This window comes from Corythoichthys intestinalis, chromosome 20, assembly GCF_030265065.1.
Source record: "Corythoichthys intestinalis isolate RoL2023-P3 chromosome 20, ASM3026506v1, whole genome shotgun sequence".
Taxonomy (NCBI): Eukaryota; Metazoa; Chordata; class Actinopteri; order Syngnathiformes; family Syngnathidae; genus Corythoichthys; species Corythoichthys intestinalis.
The window spans coordinates 37,004,505-37,027,618 of NC_080414.1; the positions used below are offsets into that span (position 1 = coordinate 37,004,505).

Sequence of the window (23,114 nt, forward strand, 5' to 3'; positions counted from 1 at the left end):
TAAATCTTCCCACTCTTTTGCATCTTTCGCTCTCTTGCCAGTCACACGGTACGTTGAGGAACAGCATGCAAAACACGACCGCCACATTAGAACCTGATTCGTCACGATCTTGACGGTCCTCCTCCAACCTCAGTTAGCCCATCTTTATAGCTTAAGGGGACAATTATTATAATTGTAAAATTGGCAAGGAAGCTTCATCAGGTTTTTGATCATTATTTCAGAAATTGTGCAACACAACACGGCTACTGTCCACCATAGCCGACACCAACAAAAAAGTAAAAGCTCTTCTTCACCTCTCTCCCTCTGTCGTCAGTAGCACGGTGCGTTCGGGAACAGAATGCAAAACACAACTGCCATATTAAAACCCGATTCATTACAGAATTATTAGGGATGTCCCAATCGCATATTTATACAGTCCGAGTCGCCTGATTTTGAGAATCTGCTGAAACAGTGCCCATCCAATGAAGAAAAAAAAGGTTCTTGTTTAAAAAAAAAAAAAAAAAAAAAAGTTCCAAACATGTTACTGTCCCACTGTGCCACCTTTATAATGTGTATTATTTTCAAACAAGAATAACGTAGAAAAAAGCTTGTCTTTATCAAATGCTTATTGAGTGAGTCCGCTCAAATTGACTCACGCTGCTGAGAACAGCCTCTCACTTACACAATCAGTTGCCACAGCACATTAACTCTAGTGTTTAACAAGCTAAACGATGATTGACACATTTGGGTCTTTGATCAAGATCAAAGCTACAAACCTGTCGATCATCGTTAACTTAGAGTACCAAACAAGCGGCTGCACTGCTTAGCAGGTGGGAGGGTGATAGGCTGGGGCGCTGTACGAGCATGACACAGATAAAAATATTTTCTTAAATCAAATACCCGATCCTATTCACCCGATTACGATCCTCTGAAAAATGTCTTGATGGGCCCGATCATGTGATGAGATTGGGACATCCCTAATAATAATAATTATTATACAGGATCATAGACCTCATAATGATATAGACGGATCCCATTCGACCTTCACTGCGCCACGCCTTCAAGTAGGGGGCCATCCCACAATCCGCTTCAGTTATTCATAGTTGGTCGCAGCGACACATGCAGCGATTCAAAGCCGGATTTCTGTTGTAAAACTATGAAAGCTGTACTGCATACAAACAGGAAGGATTGTCTCAGGAGTGATTTGTTCGAGGATTCAAGGTAATTTTTAGAGGCGGGAATCTTTGGGCACCTAAAGATTTGATTACGATTACGATTCAGAGGCTCCGATTCGATTATAAATTGATTATTGATGCACCACAAACCCCCACCCCCCCGCTTTTCGTTTTTGGTACACTATTTCCAAAATTGTTCAAAAATCCTCTCAGGCTAAACAAACTACTATTTCTGTATCAAGTTAACCGTTAAAAACAGTGAGTAAAATACTCAAGTCCCCATTCTGTATCGGCAGCTTTAAACTACAATTAATTTAATGTTGTGAATCAACCGTTAAAATTGCTCCCGTTATTCCATAATTTCCCTTCTGTCTACTTTCAACATGAAAGTTTTAAAACTGTTTCATCATTTAAAGATAGATTCAAGTCAAGATTTTGCCAATTTGGTTTTTTTTTGTTTTGTTTTTTTTTTAGATAAAAAGTAATTAGGTTCGCTACAACAGAGCCTTCTAGAGAAGCCTACTGCTTTAAGATGGCGCCTGTTTACTAGTGCGGGAAAGTCTGTCATTTTGCATCTAGTTCTTGGTATATGATCTAACATGGCCGTCGGATCTCATTTCAAATCTAGTTCTAGCAGTGACGTGCGGTCAGGGGAGGCAGGTGAGGCAGAGCCTCACCTGTCATCATGACAAAAAAATAATTATAGCATCAAATTTATATTAATATTTGTCGTTTGCTCTTTATGTATGACTCATTTCAAACATTTTTTATAGTCAAAATCGCTGAATTTGCCTATTTCCTGTTCAAATAACGAAATGAAACGAGAGGTGCGGCAGCAACGAGTAAAGCCTCACCTCTGAATGCGCAATCCATAACAAACTGGCTTGATACATGGAATTGGAGCGTGCTGGTTGCCGTACATCTGCATGTCGCCATTATAATGTTTCCAGATACATTTATTTGACCTGATTTTCCACAGTCTGGCCAATGTCTTTAACCCTTAAAGTTTAATGTTTGTTAGCGACATATTTAGTTTTGCCGATGGGAAATAAAACCGCAGTGAAAAGGCACAGGTTGCGGAAGATAGTACTCTGCCGCACTGAAAGGGGGCGTACGTGAAACTGGACTTTCCGTCAAAAGTGGACGCGATTAACAACACCGGAGCTAAAAGGTTTGCTTCAAACTATGGGACAGAAGATAACTCGCGCTTTTCAAACGTACTGGTAAACCCGAAAAGACTGCCTATGTGGCTGTCCTTCGAAAAATCGCCTTTGCTGCTTTCCCTGTATTTCTTTCTATTTCTTCTCAACTTGTGCCAATGTCTGGACTAACACGAGATATTGTGACATTAAAAAACTACCACGAAGCCTCAGCAAACATGAGAGCTCGACCACTCACATTTAAAGCCTGATTGCTTTAAAAACTTTTGGAAGCTCAAGGATCGATTTGGCTTTGACGAACAGAGGAAGCTCAACGGTAACATCCACAATGCCAAGGTAAAGGAAAACCGAAAGAGTTTGAAAGACCTCATTAATGCAACCTGCATCCTAGTTAAACAGGAGTTAACTTTTCGTGGTAATGATGAGCGTGTAAGCTCTTCTAAACGTGGCATATATGTAGAACAATTACATGGTTTTGCTGAGAAAGATGAAAGGTTAGCTAGACATCTGGACACACCCACTGTGTTTTCTGGCTTGTCAAATAGAACACAGAACGATCTAATTGAAGCAATCCTCTCCATTGAGGCGGAGAGATTTTTTAAAGTAAAGGAAAATAAGGAGGACTTTTACAAAAAGGGCGTAGGTTTGCATAGGGACGGTAGGGACATAACACTACCAACTTTTCAGGATGCTAAAATTGTCTCCACCAACTTTTAAGCAACCTTACCTTTTTTGCATGATATAATGTTTAGTTACATAGAGAATTTAGATCTTTCAATAGTTCCATATGTTGTAAGGATAGAATTGACCCTACCATTATTAAGTGAATTATTTTCATTATGTTTATGTTTGCTAATAAAAACCAGACATTTATTCAGGAAGTTTTCAAAATGTTTCTTTAGTATTTTTTTTAAAACAAAGGTTTGAATGGAACAGTGTATCATCAGAACCAATGCACGTAAAAGTTATTATCAGTAGATAAGGATTTATTTTGCATTGATCATTTTTGCCAATTAATTAATTAGGTTCATATACATGAGAAATGTGGCCCTTTGCCCCCTTCATCCAATCTGTTTGGTCTTATCAATGTCCCGTCCCCAGCAAAAAGTGTACCTACATGCAGGTTATGCTGTTATATCGTCCCTACGAATGTTGAGACCAAACCTATGCCTTTCGAAAGTAACGGCATTTTTTGTGGTGAAGGACAGGCGCAAGACCACAGTTTTCATTTCAATCTTATAAAAAAAAATTTTTTTTAAAGAGCTTAGACTAAGAAAAATACAATAGAATATTTAAAAACTAAATTTTGGACTTAAATAAAATTAAAATAAAATAAAATAAATAAAATAGTTTTTCTTTTCACACTTTTTGTTCAGCAATCTGTAATAAATTGATTAAAGTATCAGAATTAAAAGTTTTAAAAACAACTGAATATTTCACTAAAGGTCAGAATTGAATTCTGTGGTTTTGTACACCACTCTTTACTCTCATTTATGTTGCATGAATTATAGAATTGCGACGGCCAACACATTGAGGGTGGAGAGCAAATGCATGTTATTTTCTTACTTTTACGTACATCGATAATATGTACCGTGTGTGCGTGTTTTGTGAAGAATGCTGATGAGATATGAAATAACCAGTAGCCAATTGAATAAGCTACCCTTTTTGGTTTATATATTTGGAAATCTGACACTAAAGGAGTCAGTGCCTCACCAACCATGAACCTCACTGCACGTCACTGAGTTCTAGATATATGTGATATCTACCATAGCCGTATGTTTGTAGCAACTAGCAACTGGGCGCTGTTTGTAGTGGCTGATGGCCGCAGTCAGGTATTATTGTTTTTTTTTTATCTAGCGGCATGAGTTGAACATGATATTTACTCTCGGTCCGTTCCTCATTGCGTCCTGAAGACCGCGCTGACTGTGTTTTATTTCCGCTTTACCTAGTATAATTCAATAATCGGAATTTGGATGTTTGTGAATCGTTTTCCAATCTTCCACGGCCGAATCGCGAATAATCTAAGAATCGGAAATTTCGCACGCCTCTAGTAATTATTATATATTTAGTTTTTTCACAAGAATTTTCAACGTAAAAAGCTCTTTGTTGTAAGGCTGCCGCCACTTTGTCTAACAGACTAGCATCATTCTTCGACATATTTACATACAATAAATGCTAACTGCACGGTTTTTTAACTTTCAACCAGGAATCAAGACTGTTCTACGTCCATATCTATAATGAATTCAGGGATTTAAGCATTTATTCACACGAAGTTTCACTGGAAAAGCTGTTTTCATAAGGCGGCTACCACATTGACTAACAGACTAGCATCGTACTTCGACATATTTACGTAAAATAAATGCTAACTGCACTTTTTTATTTTTTGCTTTTAACCAAGAATCGAGACTGTCTTAGGTCCATATGTATGAAGAATTCAGGGGATTCAAGCATTTATTCACAAGAATTTTCACCGGAAAAGCTCTGTTTACATATGGTGGCCGCCACAATGACTAACAGACTAGCATCATACTTCGACATATTTACGTAAAATAAATCCTAAATGCACATTTTTGGTTTTTTTTTTTTGCTATTAACCGAAAATCAAAACTTTTTTGCATCCATATCTAGTCGGAATTCAGGGATTTAAGCATTTATTCACAAGAATTTTAACCGGAAAAGCTCTGTTTACATATGGCAGCCGCCACATTGACTATGAGACTAGCATCGTACTTCGACATATGTAAAATAAATGCTAACTGCACGTTTTCTTTTTCTTTTTCTGCTTTTTAAACAAGAATCGAGACTTTTACATCTATATCTATTAAGAATTCAGGGATTTAAGCATTTATTCACAAAAATTTTCAACGAAAAAAAGCTCTTTGTAACTCCACCTGGTCAGCTTTGACGGCCACGCCAACAATGCAGGCGCCATATTAAACGGTCCCACGCCCTGTGTCCCGTCAATATCATTACGAAATCTATGACAGTATTTTCATTAGAGATCGCAAGGGATTCTATGCTTTTAAAATAGCTTAGTTGTTTATTTACAAGAAAATAAAAAAAATAAATGTAGATGCACCAAGGAAGATGCCAAAATGCTTCCAAATTCCACTGCACATTTAAATTGCTTTTGAGAAGTGAGGTGACTCAGTTTGCGAGCAACACGAAAAATCTGAAGTCTGGGCTTCCCTGCTGAAAATGCTCCTCCCGCTACCCGACCTCAGCTAAGCGGGAGAAGATAGACGCATGCTCAGGCAACAGTCATGCGTAAGAGTCATCAAGGGAGCGACTGGAACAATCTGAAAACTGCTACTCGAGCCTAAAAATGGGAGGGGATGAAAATGAAAGTAGCCTAATTTCTCAAATTGACAGATAATGAATCACAATAACACAGATTTAACCATCCTTGTGTATTAATAGTTAGTTCTAGGAAAACGGCCGTGTCATGGTCTGATGAGCAAAGTGTTTCCGACCGAAAAGGAGGGCGTCAAAAAGGAGGACTGGACAGCTTTCAGCGGAACTGTGTAAACTTGTTAGCGCATCATGCCAACAGATAATTCTATTCACCCCTTACTTGCATCCTTGTATCAATTTCCTTTAAACGGCTTACTTTCACAATAATCGTTCTACTGTGTTTTTGGGAGTAGTGGTCTGAGAAGTGGAAAGGAAGGATTCAATGGCGGAAGGGAGGGGGTACACAATAAACTGAGCCTCCCTTGTTTTTGGCAACTTGAAGTGTTGAGAAGGAGACAGGGCGATGGAGGAAAGATTATTTGATACGTCAGCTAAGATATGGTGAAAGCCAAAGACAACAGGAAAGGGAGGCCAGTTAAAGACAGATTCTTTAGAAAACAGGAACTTTAAACAGAGATGCGTGCCATTCAGAGCTACTTCCTAGCAGTTCACATTCAAATTTCGCCCCACTAATAACAAACTGCTACTTGATCTGAACCACCTCAAACTTTGGATGTTGTTTAGTCTGCTACTGGGTTTCCATGAATCAAACCACACTCTATGGTAGGCAGTTGTGACTCATGTTGGTTTTGTTGGGATGGCAGAGATCAAGTCAAATTTAGACACATCATGAATACAATACGGAAGCACAGATCTGCCAGTGTTAGTGAAACTTTTCTACTAGGGCTTTCTTGTTTTACCGTCTTGCCAGCTCGTTTTAACGTATTGACAACTCGTTTCAACCAATTGCTAACCTCGTTTAAACGTATTTACATCGTTTAAACGTATTGGCAACGTCATTTCAACGACTAGTTAGTAGCGAAGGCTAAACACTAAAAACCTTACTTTTTCCCATAGTTTCTCAGGGTTTGACCATGTGTAGTTGTACTCTGCAACGGAAGCGAATCATAATCATGTTGTCATAGGCATGCTGCTTTCGAGGAAGGTGGCAAGTCAGAATTTTCCAACCTCCGACCAGGAAAAATATCATTGGAACGCCACTGGAACTGGGAAATCCTAGTTGTGAAGTAGGGGGAAAAAAATGTACCCTGACTTCTCGTGTTCAATCTGACGTCAGTCGACAAAACGGCGCTCAAGACAACGTATTGATGACACAATCATGAAGTTACTAAAGGTGCATGATAATTATCAGTCCGATAATTATCGGTCCGATGATAAGAATTATGACGTCATCCCAATAAATCCGATAACAATATGTTATCGGGCCTATTGATAATATTTTTGGCACGGTGTCAGATTGGGATGTGTGCGTTTGTTTCTACTCCTGTTTTGCCAGTATGCAAAGTTTTGTTACTGTTCTAGAGGCGGTATTTTTCCTTCACTGAAAACCTTACTATGGGAATTAGTAAATGTTTGCATTTTACAGTGTTATGTTCACAAGTTCTTGAAAGGCCTTTTGGTTGTTGATAGGCTTGCTGTTCTATAATTGCCAGGTTAAGAAAGTTGTTTCATGGACCAAGACAACTAAAGTCTCATGTTGCACCAATGTTTTATCTGCTGACAGAGCACAATACCTGTTGGGTTTATGTTTAAGATCAGTGCTCATTGTTTAGAGGGACACATCGTCAGTGATATTGACTGATTGATTGTGATTGACACAAATTATATTTATTTGAAAAATAATAATATGGGCACTTTATTTGAAGGCAAAACTGTTCTTGTCTTTGTTTTGTTCAATATAATAATGTTCATGTCATCATGAAAATTCTGGTTCGGTCAAAGGCAAATCTATGTTGAATCAACCACTAGTATTTTTGACCTACAGGTGTTCAAAAACTCAGGTGAATATACATTGAAAAATTATATATATATTATCGGTTATCGTATCGGTATCGGGCTTGAGAAGCAGGAAGTTATCGATATCGGTATTGGTTTCAAAAAATGGATACCGTGCACCCCTAGAAGTTACATTACGTTTCTTTTAGATTCCACATATTTTTCTCATACGGCGACAAGAATTTATAGATATTTTTTCATATTGACTTTCAGCAAGGGTGTAACTAAAGAAGGCAGTTTACAGTGTGTGCTATTTATCTCAGCCGTCATTTTCCCCCCACTACTTGATCGCGTACTTGAAAGCAGGTTTGCTGGAGGTCAAAATGTCTTTTAATGGCCAAAATAAAAATAAAAAAACTTATCGCAATCAACCTTTCATTTACATTCACTTGGAACGCTTTGAGGCCGCAACTGGTACCATCCGAGTGGGATAGGTCAGACTTCCCACCTTCCTCGAATGCAGCATGAATTGGCAAAAAAATTGACATAGCAATGAACTCGGTAAACTGCGTTGAAACCATTTCTGGCCAAAGTGTTCTGTCAGGCCGAGGTGACAAGGCGTACTCGGTACCTGAGTTCAGGCAAAGACTTTATTGTCAAAAACAAAGGTTCTTCCACAGGAATGCAGGAATGAGGAAAACCCAAACACAAAGCGCTCCAAATTGAGGAAAAAAACAAAATGACTGAATTCTAAGAAACAAGACTGACGCGAGCGACACATGTTGGCACAAGACAAGGGAGATGCAGACTATTTATACACTAGAGCTAATAGGGAACAGGTGGAAACAATAGTTGACAAGAGGAAGGGCAAGTGTACAGACACAAGCAGGGTGAAGCTAATAATAATAATAATACCTGTAATAATGTAACGAATCAGGTTCTAATACAGCGGATGTGTTTCGTGTGCTGTACCTGAACGCACCGCGTGGCTGAGTCGACAGAGTGAGAGAGGACATTTTACTTTCACTTTGTTTCTGCTGCGGTGATCAGTAGGCATGTTGTTTAGCACAACATCTGAAATAAATGATAAAAAACCTGACTAAGCTGGCGATTATTTGGCGATGTTACAATCATAATAATTGTCACCTTTACTTATAAAGACTGGCGAACAGAGGTCGTCGGAGGTCGCGATCGTAGACATTCTACGGCCGTATTGTCGAGGCCAATTCACAGACGGCACAGAACACTCATGTTTTTCTATCATTTGCAGATTCATTTCAATGGTAAGCCTCACCTTTTTCCCCACCTGCACTAACATTCTTGGAATCCATGTTGATTTCTCGCACAAGAAAATCCTCTGTGTGTCAATCTAGCGGGAAAACAAAGTAACTGCGGCGCTGTTATAAATCGTCGAGCCTGTCGTCGGCTGTAGAAACGAATGGCGAGTCAAATTTTAAGTCGGATGTCGAAAAGATCGTGTGTCAAAGTGATCGTATGTGAAGGTACCACTGTATGTATCTTAAAAGATGAACAGTTGCTAAAGAATTTCACATATGCAAACTGGATTTTTAACATCTGAATCTTGTTTCCTTTCATTGGTTAGAGTATTTATATATGACTAAAGCACAAGCTCCCCAAAATTCAGACATAAATCTTTTATAATCAATAAAAATGTATCAAAACATGTGACAAATACATGTTACCATTTGATTATTGCAAAACAAACATAAAATCAGAGTTGTACATCATGTAAAAAATCAAGAATAAAGAATAAAAATTAATACACTGATCTAAAGCTGTCGGAACATAAGGGGCGAATGAAGAGGACGCTAGGATACACACATACATGTACAGTAGAGGTCCCTCTTAGTCAATTGGATGCCAGAAATGCTAGGCAATAGCCAATGGGAAAGCAGCTATAAGTATGTCACGTTCAGTAAACTCTGGGAGCTGTGAGTACCAGCCATACTGGATTTTTGCCAATATTTACATGTTGAGGCGTGTCTTAACCTGAAAATGTTGTATGTAGAGATGTTTGTAAGTTGTAGTACCACTGTATATCAAACCTCAAATTATCACATTTGAAACCCAATTTGCCAAAAATGTCACTGAAATACAATCTGTGCAATCTTCTTACCTCGAAATTGACGGTCAAGTTCCTCTTCAGAGCAATCTCGTAGACCAGGCTGATCTCGGATTTGCTGGCATCGGCGCCTTCCTCGCTCTCCACATTTTCTTTTGGGTCCTAGCAAAAGGATCGGAATAAGACACAGTTTTGTTTAGGCAAACTGCAGGTTAATTGGGAATTTGGAAAATATGTAAGTTAATTCCACGAGAAAATACCACTGAAGTGCATGGACTGAAGGCGGTTTAATGCTTGAGAGTGTCAGTAAAGTTTGTAAAGATTCCAAGCTGGAACAAGCAGCTTATTTTCTTTTAACTGATAAGCATACCTCAGAAGAGGGGTGGGGGTGATTAATGATTTACGGTGGGGGTGATTAATGATTTACGGTACATACTGAGAATTTTCAAAAATAATTGTCCATGACATTCATGAACTGTATCCACTCACGTCATAAAATTAAAAATTTTGAGGTACATGTCAGCCAAGCTGTTGGAAAGTGCATGTTCGCCGCTTATGATTCTGAACGGCTCACCAAACTAGAGAAACATATATAAACAGTCTATTCTCAACAGAAAATAAATCTCTGAACAACATGAACAAAATTCTCCTAAAGCAGTAATTATTTTTATTATTATTATTTTTTTTTTTTTTAAACCTGTCCTGTTCAGCTGTTTGACACTGAGAATGGAAGTCTAAGTGCCCAGTTGCTCTGAACAGTTTTACATTGAGAGTATGACATACTCCCATTGTGATCATTCAACATATCTCGTTTATTATGACAAAGCAGCAAACAGGAAGGGGTTATGGGGTAACAGAAGAAAAGGAACACAAGAAAGAAAAGAAACAAACAACAACAAGAAATACAATGAACGTCTACACTAACTACTAACATGTTGGTGTTATCGTCAGCTAGATGTATTTCCGGTTGACACCAGGTGGAGGGCCTGTTGACCAGGGAAAGAGGGGGACTGGGGCGGGGGAGTCTATAAGCTAAGTGATTGAAAGGGGTAGAGTGTACACAAATCAGCTCTGTGATCTAGAACCCAGTAATCGTGTGAATCCCCTGTGTGTAAGCTCATTGGCGACCGACCCTACACCTCCCCATCGCCAATCCTGGCACCAGTACCCCCAACCCGAGCGCGTCCTATCACATCCAGTCGCAAGCGAGCCCCACCAAGCGTGCGACAGCCACGCAGACGAGCGGAGACGCCATGCAGGCGCCAGCCAGCCCAGGGAGGTTGGGCGGGCTGGGTGGATTCAGCGCAGCCCATCCCTCCTCCCGCAGCCAAGCAAAGGAGCCATCGCCCCCCCCCCCCGAGATCCAGGGTGGTGCCGCTGGCCACCCACGCACCCATCAACCGGCCTTCAGGGATGGCAAGAGGGGACGCACCACCGGCCCCACGCCCACCCGGCCCACGAGCCACAGCCCTCCAACCGGCAAGGCACGCCACGGGACCCCCAACGGTCCACCAAGCCCAGGGCATGGCAGGGTCCCATGCCGGCGCGGGCAACATCCCGCCAATACACCGGCGCCCAGCACAGGGCGGATACCCAGTCAGAGAAGAGAGGGGAAGGCGGAGTCAGGAGGACGCCAAGGAGCCGCCGCGGGGCAACGCGAGATCGGAGCCCCGACCTCCCTCCACTCCCATGGCCGGCAGCCCAGGCAGAGGGGAGGCCACGCCCTGGAAGCCATGCCATAGAGAAAAGTGTGGGACCCACCTACCACCCTACGACTGTGGCTGCCAGGTTCCCGGCTGGCAGCCATTACCCAACACCGTGATGGGATTGTGAGGGGAGGGTAAAGCAGAAATCAGATAACAAGAACAGGATTGCCAACTCTCTGTTGATTGGGGTTGTTTTAATAGGAATGCAACAAGGACAGGACATTTCATTAGAGTGTCATTGGAAAACAACAAAATTAGAGACGTGCCAAAAGTTCGATGGCGAAAACTTTCGCCCGAAAATAGCTAAAATTGCAATTTCGGTTAAAGGAGCGGAAGTTATAGTGTAAAGAACTGTAGTCGAGCCATGATTCCGCGGTTTGGAAGTATTTTGAGGTATCAAAGAAATCTATCAATTATTAAATGTTAATTAATATTTAATCAAGTGAACAGTATACAAATACTATTTAAATGCATACATGTCAATTTACTGTGGCTTAGTACAATGTGTTTATAGCACGACCACTTCCTCCTTTTGTCCTTTTCTCCATTTTTTTCCCCCAAGACTTCCAAACCCCATCAGCCAGTCGCCGTTTCATTCGGCTGGGAGCGACTTCACACGGCTTTGTCGCCGCTAGATCTCGGCCCACTCGCCTAATTCTTGATCGATTCCACTTGTTGCACAAGCAAAAAGCGAATCTTATTTTAAGGAGTAGGAAAGATTGTAATAGCCTTGTAAAGAGCTTTACTAGTTTCCAGGAAAGCGCATTTATCAAGATTTCATCTACAGTGACGTGTGTGAACAGAATGCTATTACGACAGCAACATCTCTGATACAGGACGCGTTTGCCACAAAACGCTCACTACCACCGGGAACACACCCTCCCATAGGGTTTTAGAATCGTAATTTCTCAAGCCTCCGACGCTGTAGAACCAATGCAAAGGCAAAGGGTATCAATAGGAAAATAATTATTTATTTTCAATAAATAAATAATGAATTATATGCATGTATATTTTCGGCCTTTCAGCCAAGAATTTTGCTTTTAGTACATTCCTACAAAAAAATGCATCTTTTTTATTTGCACCAACAAAACCTAAGGTGTTTATGAGAGGTGGGTATTAATGTGTTACATGTACTCCGTTACATTTACGCCAAGTAACTTTGGAGAAGAATGTACTTCTAAGAGTCATACTGTTGACTTCTACTCAGGAGTGAAAGTGGGTCAAAACGCTTTTCAGGCATGAGATTTGTAGGCGGAATGCCATTCTGGAATACGGTGCTTTGATCCCGAAAATATGACGGCAACTGTTAATACCGTATGTTTAAAAAAAAAAAAACTGCCACACAAGCATCTCCAAAAAGAACAATCTACTAACGTTAGATTTACATACACGAGTGTTAACAACATGACTATTAAAGGAGTTGTGTAGCATAATCCGTTTCCACTGATATCTATTATTTATTCTACGTAGTTCTTCCCAGTGTCTCTTTGTATCTGACAAATTGCGTCGCCCTGCACATGCAGGCAGCAAAAAAAAAAAAAAAAAAAAAAAAAAAAAAAAAAAAAATTCTGGACCATGCTGTTCGCTCAATTGGCTGACATACTGACATGTGATCAACATGGATAGTTAGCTCCGATTGGTTCAAATGCACGTTTTCTCATCCCAAGAGAGTCGGCTGCAAAACAGGGGACTGAGACGAGCGGAGGAGGGGCATGAGAGGTGGGGTCTGCAGCCAGACCCCTCAACGTGTTTTTTGGAACAACAAATAGAGAAGTTTGTTGAATTAAAGTGTCTGTGACACGAAAAAGCATGTTTATTTCATAATACACGTGGTATTTTATGCTCCTGAATGAAATGGATCCCTTGGATGTGTGAAGAAGCGATTGATATATTTATTCAATTTTTTTTAATCCCACGCTACGAAAATGACAGACTTCGGGCTTCGGTCTTGCATTGAGGAAGAGGCCGCTGTGTGTGACGTGTACGGGAGAAGGAGTCCTCTTCACTATACAGCCGAACTGTTGTATGAGAAGGACTAAGGATTCAGCTGATTTTGCGGATTAATTCGTTTATTTATCGCATCACGCCAGCCAAAGGGCTTCAGAAAAATCTTGCTGTACGAGGGAGAGGCGGGTGCGCCTTTTTGGGGTTTCAAAAGGTTCCCATTCACCGGTGGATGTTGGTCAAAACAAGCCCTACGACTGTGGGACCATGGGACTTACGAGAAAAAGAGATAAACATTGTGTTTTGTATTATGTCAAATACTGGGATCATTTAAATATGTAGGTGGCTTTCATTTTGTGGCTGACATGCTCCATGACCCCTCGGCCGACGACCGGCGGCTTGTTGCACATCCGCCCGCCGAGAGAGCACTATACTCGGCTTATTGCTCTTTTCTTTTGCCTGGTGTTCTGTCAAATTTTCCGACCGATTAGAAATTGCAACTTTGTGTTAAAAATAGCGCGAATACAGCGATTACAAAGTTAACACTACAATCTTTCTTTAAATAAAGGACTACTTACGTTTGATCATGGATAGCTGTATAACAACTGCAGCTGCCCTCCTATGAGTCTCTCGCTGTGTAGTAAAGCATTTTGCCATATTCGTGTTAGTCACGGGGTCACGGGGGTGCTGGAGCCAATCCCAGCTAGCTATGTACAGTGTGCGGGGTACACTCTGAATTGGTTGCAAGTCAATCGCAGGGCGCGAAGAGACGAACAACCATTTGCAAACACACTCATACCTAGGGACAATTTAGAGTGTTCGATCAACATACCATGCATGTTTTGGGGATGTGGGGTAAACCGGAGTACCCACAGAAAACCCACCCAGGCACGGGGATAACATGCAAACTCCACACAGGAAGGCTGGAGCCCAGGATTGAACCCTTGATCTCAGAACTGTGAGGGGAACGTGCTAATCACTGTGTGGGTGAAACCTGTTGTGTTTTATTGTGCGTTATATTTATAACTACCAAAAAGCATTTTTGCACTTTGGTTGTTTTAGGAGGGTATAGTACAGTATCATAATAACAGTTCATATAGATGACGTGCTGAGGGAAAAAAAAAATAGCATTGTAAGCATTTTTTCACAATGTTACTCATTACTAGAGTATTCTTTTCACTGAACGTTTTTATTTACAGTACTTGAGTAAATGTAGTATAGTTACTTTCACTTTGATTTGATTAATATTATTTTGAAGTAGCAAATCTCTTGAGTAAAATTTTTGGCCACTCTTCCCACCTCTGGTCTTTATGCTGTGGATACATTTTGGAGTTCAGAAGCCCAGACATTTTCAGGGCAACAATATTTAAATTCTAAGTACTATAATGCAAAATAATCTCTTACATTCAAAAGGTTACATTTACTCCTGGGAAGCCCTGTCACACTTGGCAGATCATGAGACATGAACATAAAATATTTATGAACCGCTCAGTGATCAGTAGGGGAAAATAACAGTGAGTGGTGTCCTATAATAGGATTCATGCTTGAATCTCATAAATTGCGACAGTTGTATTACGTATAATGATGGATAGATGTGTAAGTACAGTATAAGTAGACTAGAATGATCAAGCAGAACAGCAAGCTTGCTATGACAGAGATGAATGGATCTGACTTTAGTGCTTGTTCTTCACGATCAGCAAGTCCTGGGAAAAGGACAAAGTGAAAGGCCCCACGAAAAGGGCTTTAATGGATTAAAAGTCTTGAAGATGTTTGACATTACTGAGGATTGAATATTTCACAGATATAGATTTTGAAAATAAGAGTAAAAACAAAGTTTCAGAGAATTTACTTGTTTCTCAGGATGCACGGAAATGATAAATCTTGTCCAAAACTGAAAACACCAAAACAAATTAAAATACCTTATTATTGTTCATTCATCTTGTTTGCCAATTTGTATACAAGTCTAAGCAGTTTTGTTGAGTCATTCTTGCTGACGCGTCCTGCGTACATACATATCATCTAGGGGTGCAACGGTTCAGTTAGCCCACGGTTCGGTTTCGGTTTGCTTTTTGCATTTTTTTTTTTTTAAACTGCCTTTATTTTGCTTTTAGGAAAATGAAATAAACACTTAAAATGTAAAAATGTTCGACTGCTAAAATTAAAGATGCACCGATACCGATACTAGTATCGGCAGGGGGCGCCATTCCGGCCCGAAATGGTGGTATCGGTATCGGCGAGTACCAACAAAGACGGCGCCGATACCATTTACCCGTCCATTATTATAACATTTGACCACAGCCTTTTTCTCCTCCTGGCGCTCACTACACTCTGTCTCTGTGTTGTGTGATGACACGTGAACACCAAGCAGCTATCGCTATTGGCCTGCTCCAAACCAATGAGAGCGGGCCAATAGCCACTCCTGACCAATCAAAAGGGGGCTTTTTCATATGGACGAAAAACAAACCAGGAAATATGGCGGCGCCGCGGCGGTCAGGAAATATTTCCAAATAGAAATCCCGTCGATTAAAATCAATGGCTGCATGCAAGATTTGCGGCCTGAAAGTTTGGAGATGTGGAGTTAAATCGGCCAGTTTCAATACCTCGAACTTGATAAAACATTTGAAGACGAAACGTGAACGAACACAACGAGTTTGAGCCTGCAAGAGCAGGACTGCTATCCAGAGGAAGAAGGCCGCTGGACCGGAGCAACAATCTCTGGTCAGTTCACTTCGTCTACTTTACTTTTATTGTCTTTTACTGAAAGAAATGCCGCAGTAATTTGGGAAGTGTTTCCAAAGTATTGTTGCCACCTTTCAGAAATAGAAATAAGGGACTCCCACCTCCCGAAAAAAAGGAGAGACGGGATGCTGTGGTCAATTATTATTACTTATAATTGTTAGCGTCCGCAAATGCGGAAACAAGGTTGAACCTCGAAGCAGACAACAAGCGGGGGATACATAAAAGGGTTTAATGATTGCAAACAAAAAATAACGCGCGATCGCAGGACAGTAGAAATAACAAAAGGAGTCCGTGACAGCAGGTCGACGGACAAACTAAGACGATAGACAGCGGTTACAAACGAGAGCAGCACACCAACAGGAAACCCAATGCAGGGGCATAACAAGCAAATGTAGGGAGATTATTGTGCCAGATGTCAAATAGCGATCAGCAAGGCAAATATATCAGCAGCCTTCTCTGAGATCACCCGTGCTTAAATGCTGCGTTGATGAGCCTGCATTGGATTCAAGTGCCACGCCCCCATGCCCAGCAACAAAACACAATCTAACCAGCAGCAGAATGTGACAATAATTTCATGAAAGTTGCACTGTTTGGACTTTGAGAGATTTAAAAAAGTTTATTCAGTTCATTCAGAGTTTATTATTATGAATTTATTTTTACTTTCTTACTGTTGGGCTAGTATTATACATGTTTTATTAATTTCACAAATTTAGCACTATTTTGGCCTTTGAGAGCGGAAGGTTTATTCAACTATTGTCTACTAGGGTTTAGTGTACTTTTTCCTATTTTGCAAAGGTAAGCAAGCAGCCTGACAAAGCCTTGATAGCAATGATTTCACATCCAATTATGTAGCTCTTTGGAAAAAAAAAAAAAAAAAATACATATATATATAATCGGGTGGTATCGGTATGGTATCGGTATCGGCTGATACTGCACAGCCAGGTATCGGTATCGGGGCCAAAAAATGGTATCGGTGCAAAACTAGCTAAAATGCCTCTTAGCTCTTTGGCTAGTTTAGTGACTGATTACTGCAATACACACACAGTAGTAAAAAAAAGTTACTTGGCAAAGTAACTGGTGTTACCTTTCATGTTTTAAAAAAAAAAAAAATTAAAAAAAAAAAACAAAAAAAAAACCCATAGTAACCTTTTGATATGTTTGGAGGTCATTTAATGTTCTGAATCAACCGTTAAAGTTGAGAAAATTGCTCCCGTTTTTGCATTAGTTCCCTTCTATTTTTGACGTGAAAATTTTAAAACTGTTTCATCATTTAAAGATACTCAAGTCAAGATTTTGCCGATTTAGGAGTATTTTAGATAAAAAGTTACTGAGGTTCACAATGAAGGTTCACTACAACAGAGTCTTTCTGAGAAGTTTACTGCTCTAAAATGACGGCTGTTTACCAACGCTACCGAGTGTCATTTCACACGTAGTTCTATATATTTATGAGATATCTAGGCGTAGGTTGTAGGCTGTCGGCTACAGTCAGGAATTATTGGAGCCAACTAGCCTAGCATCGCGTTTGCTACAGCGTCACAACAAACTCTTCCCTTTCCGTGCGTCTGACTTTTCTCGCGTCATTCAACCAACATATTAACTAACGAAGGGAAAAAAACGTAATGCACGAAAAACGTACAGAATTTGAACGTAACGTACGGCGTACACATTTAAAAATCAGTGCTCACTAGCGGTGCATTGGTTTGCGGTTCAAAGCCGAACCGTCCGGTTCGCCCTGTACGGTTCAATACGCTTTTATAAACTGCGCCTTTTCGGTTTTGCAGTTAATGTATTCCGAACGCTTGTGGAATGAATTGATCGAGCTCTGTGTGCCTGTGTGTGACGTGACGCACCGCTGTGGAGAAATTCCCGCCCCGCAAGTAAATGTCGGATAGCTGTCAAGCACCTGTGTAATAGAAGCCGAGTAACGCCCTCTCTCGCTTACGAGCGAAGTGAAAGTGAAACAAGAAAGAAAACAAATAGCTATGGCAAGCGGAGGAGTTGAGAGACCGAATTTTGAGGAAGCACCGGCTTCTTTCAAATCTGCGGTGTGGCAACATTTTGGTTTCCCTGTGGACTACAATGCGGAGGGAGAGAAAATATTAAAAAATAATAATTGCAAGCATTGCTCAGCGCTTGTTCCCCATGCTAATGGCAACACTTTTATAACATGACTCCGGCACCTCAGCCAGCATGCCACACAGATATCACTGTCTCAGGGTAGGACAGCCCCGAAGATGACACCAGTGAAAACACACGGCGGGCTTCGTTAATTTATTTGCAAGGCTTGACCCGCGTTACATTGTTCCCTCGCGGACATATTTCTCCAACAACGTAATCCCCAACATTTATGAAATGGCACGCAAAGCCATCGAAGATTATTTCGCTAAAGCACATAGTTTCGCCCTGACCACTGATAGTTGGACGTCCCGTGCTACAGAGTGCCACTACCTAACTGTGACGGTCCACTATAATTCATACCTGTCAAGTTGTACGGTCTCGTCGTAATTTGTACAAGTGAGCACTCATTTTTAAATGTGTACGCCGGTGCGTTACATTCAAATCTGCACGTTTTTCGTGCATTACGGTTTTTTTTTTTTTTCATCCGTTCGGATTTAGTCACCGTTTCTGCAACGAAACAATGTTCGTTAATACGTTGGTTGAATGACGCGAGAAAAGTCAGGAGACACGGACAGGGAAGAGTGTTTGTTTTGTTGAGACGCTGTAGCAAACGCGATGCTAGGCTAGGTGGCTCCAATATTTCCTGATTTAGCCGACAGCATACAATCTACACCTAGATATCTCATGCATATAGAACTACATGCGAAATGACAGACTCAGTAGCGTTAGTAAACAGCCGGCATTTTAGAGCAGTAAACTTCTCAGAAAGGCTCTGTTGTAGTAAACCTTACGAGCGAACCCAAGCAACTTTTGATCTAAAATACTCCTAAATCGGCAAAATCTTGACTTGAGTCTATTTTTAAAGGATGAAACAGTTTTAAAATTTTCACATGTCAAAAGTAGAAAGAAGGGAACTAATGCAAAAACTGGAGCAATTTTATCAACTTTAACGGTTGTTTCACAACATTAAATGACCTCCAAACATAGCAAAGGTTACTATGTTTTTGGGTTTGTTTGGTTTTTTTTTAATTAAAAAAAAAAAAAAAATACATGAAAGGTATCACCAGTTACTTTGCCAAGTAACTTTTTTACTACTGTGTGTGTATTTCAGTAGTCAGTCACTACACTAGCCAAAGAGCTAAGAGGCATTTTAACAGTCGAAAATGTTTACATTTTAAGTGTTTATTTCATTTTTTTAAAAGCAAAATTAAGGCAGTTAAAAAAAAAAAAAAGCAAAACGCAAACCGAAACCGAGATCCCAAAACAGAGGTTCAAACCGAACCGTGGGGTAACTGAACCGTTGCACCCCTAGTGCTCACTTGTAAAAATTACGCCAAGACCGTACAACTTGACAGGTATGAATTATAGTGGACCGTCACAGTTAGGTAGTAGCACTCTGTAGCACGGGACGTCCAACTTCCAGCTATCAGTGGTCAGGGCGAAACTATGTGCTTTAGCGAAGCCGTCTTTGATGGCTTTGCGTGCCATTTCATAAATGTCGGGGAATACGTTGTTGGAGAAATATGTCCGCGAGGGAACAATGTAACGCGGGTCAAGCGTTGCAAATAAATTAACGAAGCCCGCCATGTGTTTTCACTGGTGTCATCTCCGGGGTTGTTCTGCTCTGAAAAAGTGATATCTGTGGGTGATGCCGGCTGAGGTGCCGGAGTCATGTTATAAAAGTGTTGCCTATAGACCCTACTCACCTACGTCACAAAATGGGTGTGTCGCTGTTTCCGGCCGCCATATTGTACCTCTTTTTCAGACCTATTCTCATTGTTTTCAATTAGTCGAGCAAGTTATAGAGCAATTCATGGAAGCCCCGGTGTTATCTGACGCTGTAAACTCATTGGATCCGTTGCATAAAAGGCGTTACGTGGAAAAGCTTCAGTTTATCCATTCGCCAGATCCGTATTTGATGCCTAAATCGATGTTTTTCGACCCGCTGGCTTCGCCTGACATCTGATATCCTGATATTTACAACTATCTTGTCCACACAAAATCAGCCTATTCTCACGAAAGTTTGAAAAACTTTAAGAGCTTGGAGGCTTATAAATGCTACGTTGCTGGTTGGGTGAAACAGGTCCTCGTACACGAAAATTCGGCAGGAATCTTGTGCTCGGAAGGTGAGTTACGAAATTTTCAATTCAAAATCTTTTGTTCTTGCAAACATCCACTGTCAAGTCTAATGTATTTCATATCATTTGTCAATGGAGCTAGGGCTTTTAATGTTTATATGGTTTAGCGATAGCACTCTCACTGTATACATATATAATACGTAATAAATATGAAGTGCGATAGCACTACTCCAGATTGTCCCTAGTTGAATTTATTTTTTGGCTTTTGACCTCAATAGTGAAATTGTAAATTAATTGTATGACAACTGTCTGATTATCCCCTTATAATTATATATTTTCAGGTAGTTCATTCACAACGTCTGAGTGTATGTTGTCGGCGATTAGCCTAGCAATGATCTTAATTGTGGTTCTCAGCCCAAAACCCTCTAAATATATATTAAATGCATCTTACCAGATATAAAATGACTACTACGTAATCTGTGGTAGTCGTTTGGAGCCCAGTTTTCTCGTCGAATTGCAGCAGTCAATCTCGGTCTCCTCTTCGGGTCTCTCGGAATACGGTAAAAATTCAAGTCTCTCCGTCTATCTTCTCTGTTTTTGCAACCGACCGCCACACACGACTTCACCATTTTGATTATTAATGTTAACGAGCAGAAAAACACGCCATAATAGGAGGAATTTACGAAGCGCTAATGCATTAACATGACTAGTATCCGGACAACATGGCGCGGGGGCGTGGCTGTGACGTCACGTGAGTAGGGTCTATAGCATAGGGAACAAGCGCTGAGCAATGCTTGCAAATTGTTTTGGTTTTTTTTTTTTCAATATTTTCTCTTCTTCCTATTTTCTCTCCCACCGCATTGTAGTCCAAGGGGAAACCGAAATGTTGCCACACCGCAGATTTGAAAGAAGCCAGTGCTTCCTCAAAATTTGGTCTCTCCACTACACCGCTCGCCATAGCTTTTTGTTTTCTTTCTTGTTTCACTTTCACTTCGGTCGTAAGCGAGAGAGAGCGTTACTCGACTTCTATAACACAGGTGCTTGACAGCAATCGGACATTTACTTGTAGCGGGGCGGGAATTTCTCCACAGCTGTGCTTCACGTCGCACACAGAGCTCGACCAATTCATTCCACAAGCGTTCGGAATAAATTAATTGCAAAACCGAAAAGGCGCGGTTCATAAAGGCGTATTGAACCGTACAGGGCGAACCGTACGGTTCGGCTTTGAACCGCAAACCGTTGCACTCCTAATATCATCGTCACACTGTATATATGTTATCCACGTGCCGCTGGTTAATCTCAATTGAAAGTGCAGAAGGTCAGGTCCACGCTCGTTTTCACTTTCGGTCAATTGACCAAGTAAAATGGAAGGTGACATCATTTGAGTTTCATATTTTTATTGCCCACATGAATAAACATTAAAACATTGCATGGGCCATGCGTTTATGTCCATATTTCCATCATTTGTCCTTTTCTAAAACACTCGTCATCAGTTTATTGTAAATATTTTTTTTTTTTAAATACTTTTTTTTCAATGTTATATTCTTTTCACAATCAATCTTTTCAGTTTGTATATAGATATGTGTGTTTGAGAAACTTGGTTGTATGCATAATGCTTTGAAAAGGTGATGGGTGCAACACTTAACCTCACAAAGAGATATTCTCCAAACTCATTTTGTGTTAGATGGTGTATATTCACTACTTTGCACTGTTGGCCTACTGTAAATGACCTGTTTTGACCATACACTGCTGGCCAAAAGTATTGCCCCCCCCCCGCAATTCTGTCAGCCTAATACTTGGTAGCACAAGCTTTAGATGAAATAATTGCAAACAACCACTTCTGGTATCCAACAATGAGTTTTTTACAATGCTCTGCTGGAATTTTAGACCATTCTTCTTTGGCCAACCGCTCCAGGTCTCTGAGATTTGAAGGGTGCCATTTTCAGATCTTTCCACAGGTGTTCTATGGGATATAGGTCTGGACTCATTGCTGGCCACTTTAGAAGTCTCCAGTGATTTCTCTCCAACAATTTTCTAGTGCTTTTTGAAGTGTGTGTTTGTCCTGCTGGATAACCCATGACCGTTGAGGGAGACCCAGCTTTCTCACACTGGGCCCTAAATTATGCTGCAAAATTTGTTGGTAGTCTTCAGACTTCATAATACCATGCACACGGTCAAGCAGTCAAGCGCCAGAGGCAGCAAAGCAACCCCAAAACATCACGGAACCTCCGCCATGTTTGACTGTGGGGACGGTGTTCTTTCCTTTGAAGGCCTCATTTTTTTCCTGTAAATTCTATGTTGATGCCTTTTCCCAAAAAGCTCTACTTTTGTCTCATCTGACCAGAGAACATTCTTTCAAACCGTTTTGGCTTTTCAGGTAAGTTTTGGCAAATTCCAGCCTGGCTTTTTTGAGTCTCTGGGTCAGAAGTGGGCTCCTCCTGGGTATCCTACCATAGAATCCCTTTTCATTCAGATGCCGACGGATAGTAAGGGTGGACACTGTTGTACCCTCGGACTGCAGAAGAACCGAACCAGGCCATTGTGAACAATTTTCCCCTTGGAATATAAAGGCAACATCGAAGGCATGAAAAATTGGGAAAAGATAGGCAGAGGACCTTAAAGGGTTAAAAATATATCACTATTACTGCATAGAAAGTGCAACACAAAGTACTGTTTTCGCAATGAAATAAAAACAGAACAGATGCCAAATATGCACATAACCACGCACACATTTAACATTTTGTTTTTGTTTTGAAACAAATGCATACATATTTAAGAAAAATACAGGGTGACTCAAAAACAATGTACCCAAAACCTCAAGCAATCCGTCAACAAGGGAAAACATTACAAAAAACAATCCTGGACATACAGTGTATGTTGAAGGTGAAGTTTGATTTCATGTTTTAATAGTACAGTACTCCAATGTGGCTATCGCCAGCAGC

The 23,114-nt window shown here is 40.7% G+C and overlaps 1 protein-coding gene across 1 annotated transcript in view; it reads right to left on the minus strand.

Annotated features, from left to right (window-relative positions):
* The window catches only part of stau2 (staufen double-stranded RNA binding protein 2), a 277,129-nt gene that overhangs the window by 182,162 nt on the left and 71,853 nt on the right, over window positions 1–23,114 (minus strand). The window contains exon 7 of the mRNA XM_057824591.1: window positions 9,642–9,749. Within this exon, the coding sequence (XP_057680574.1) occupies window positions 9,642–9,749 (108 nt within the window). The remainder of the gene's footprint in view (window positions 1–9,641; window positions 9,750–23,114) is intronic.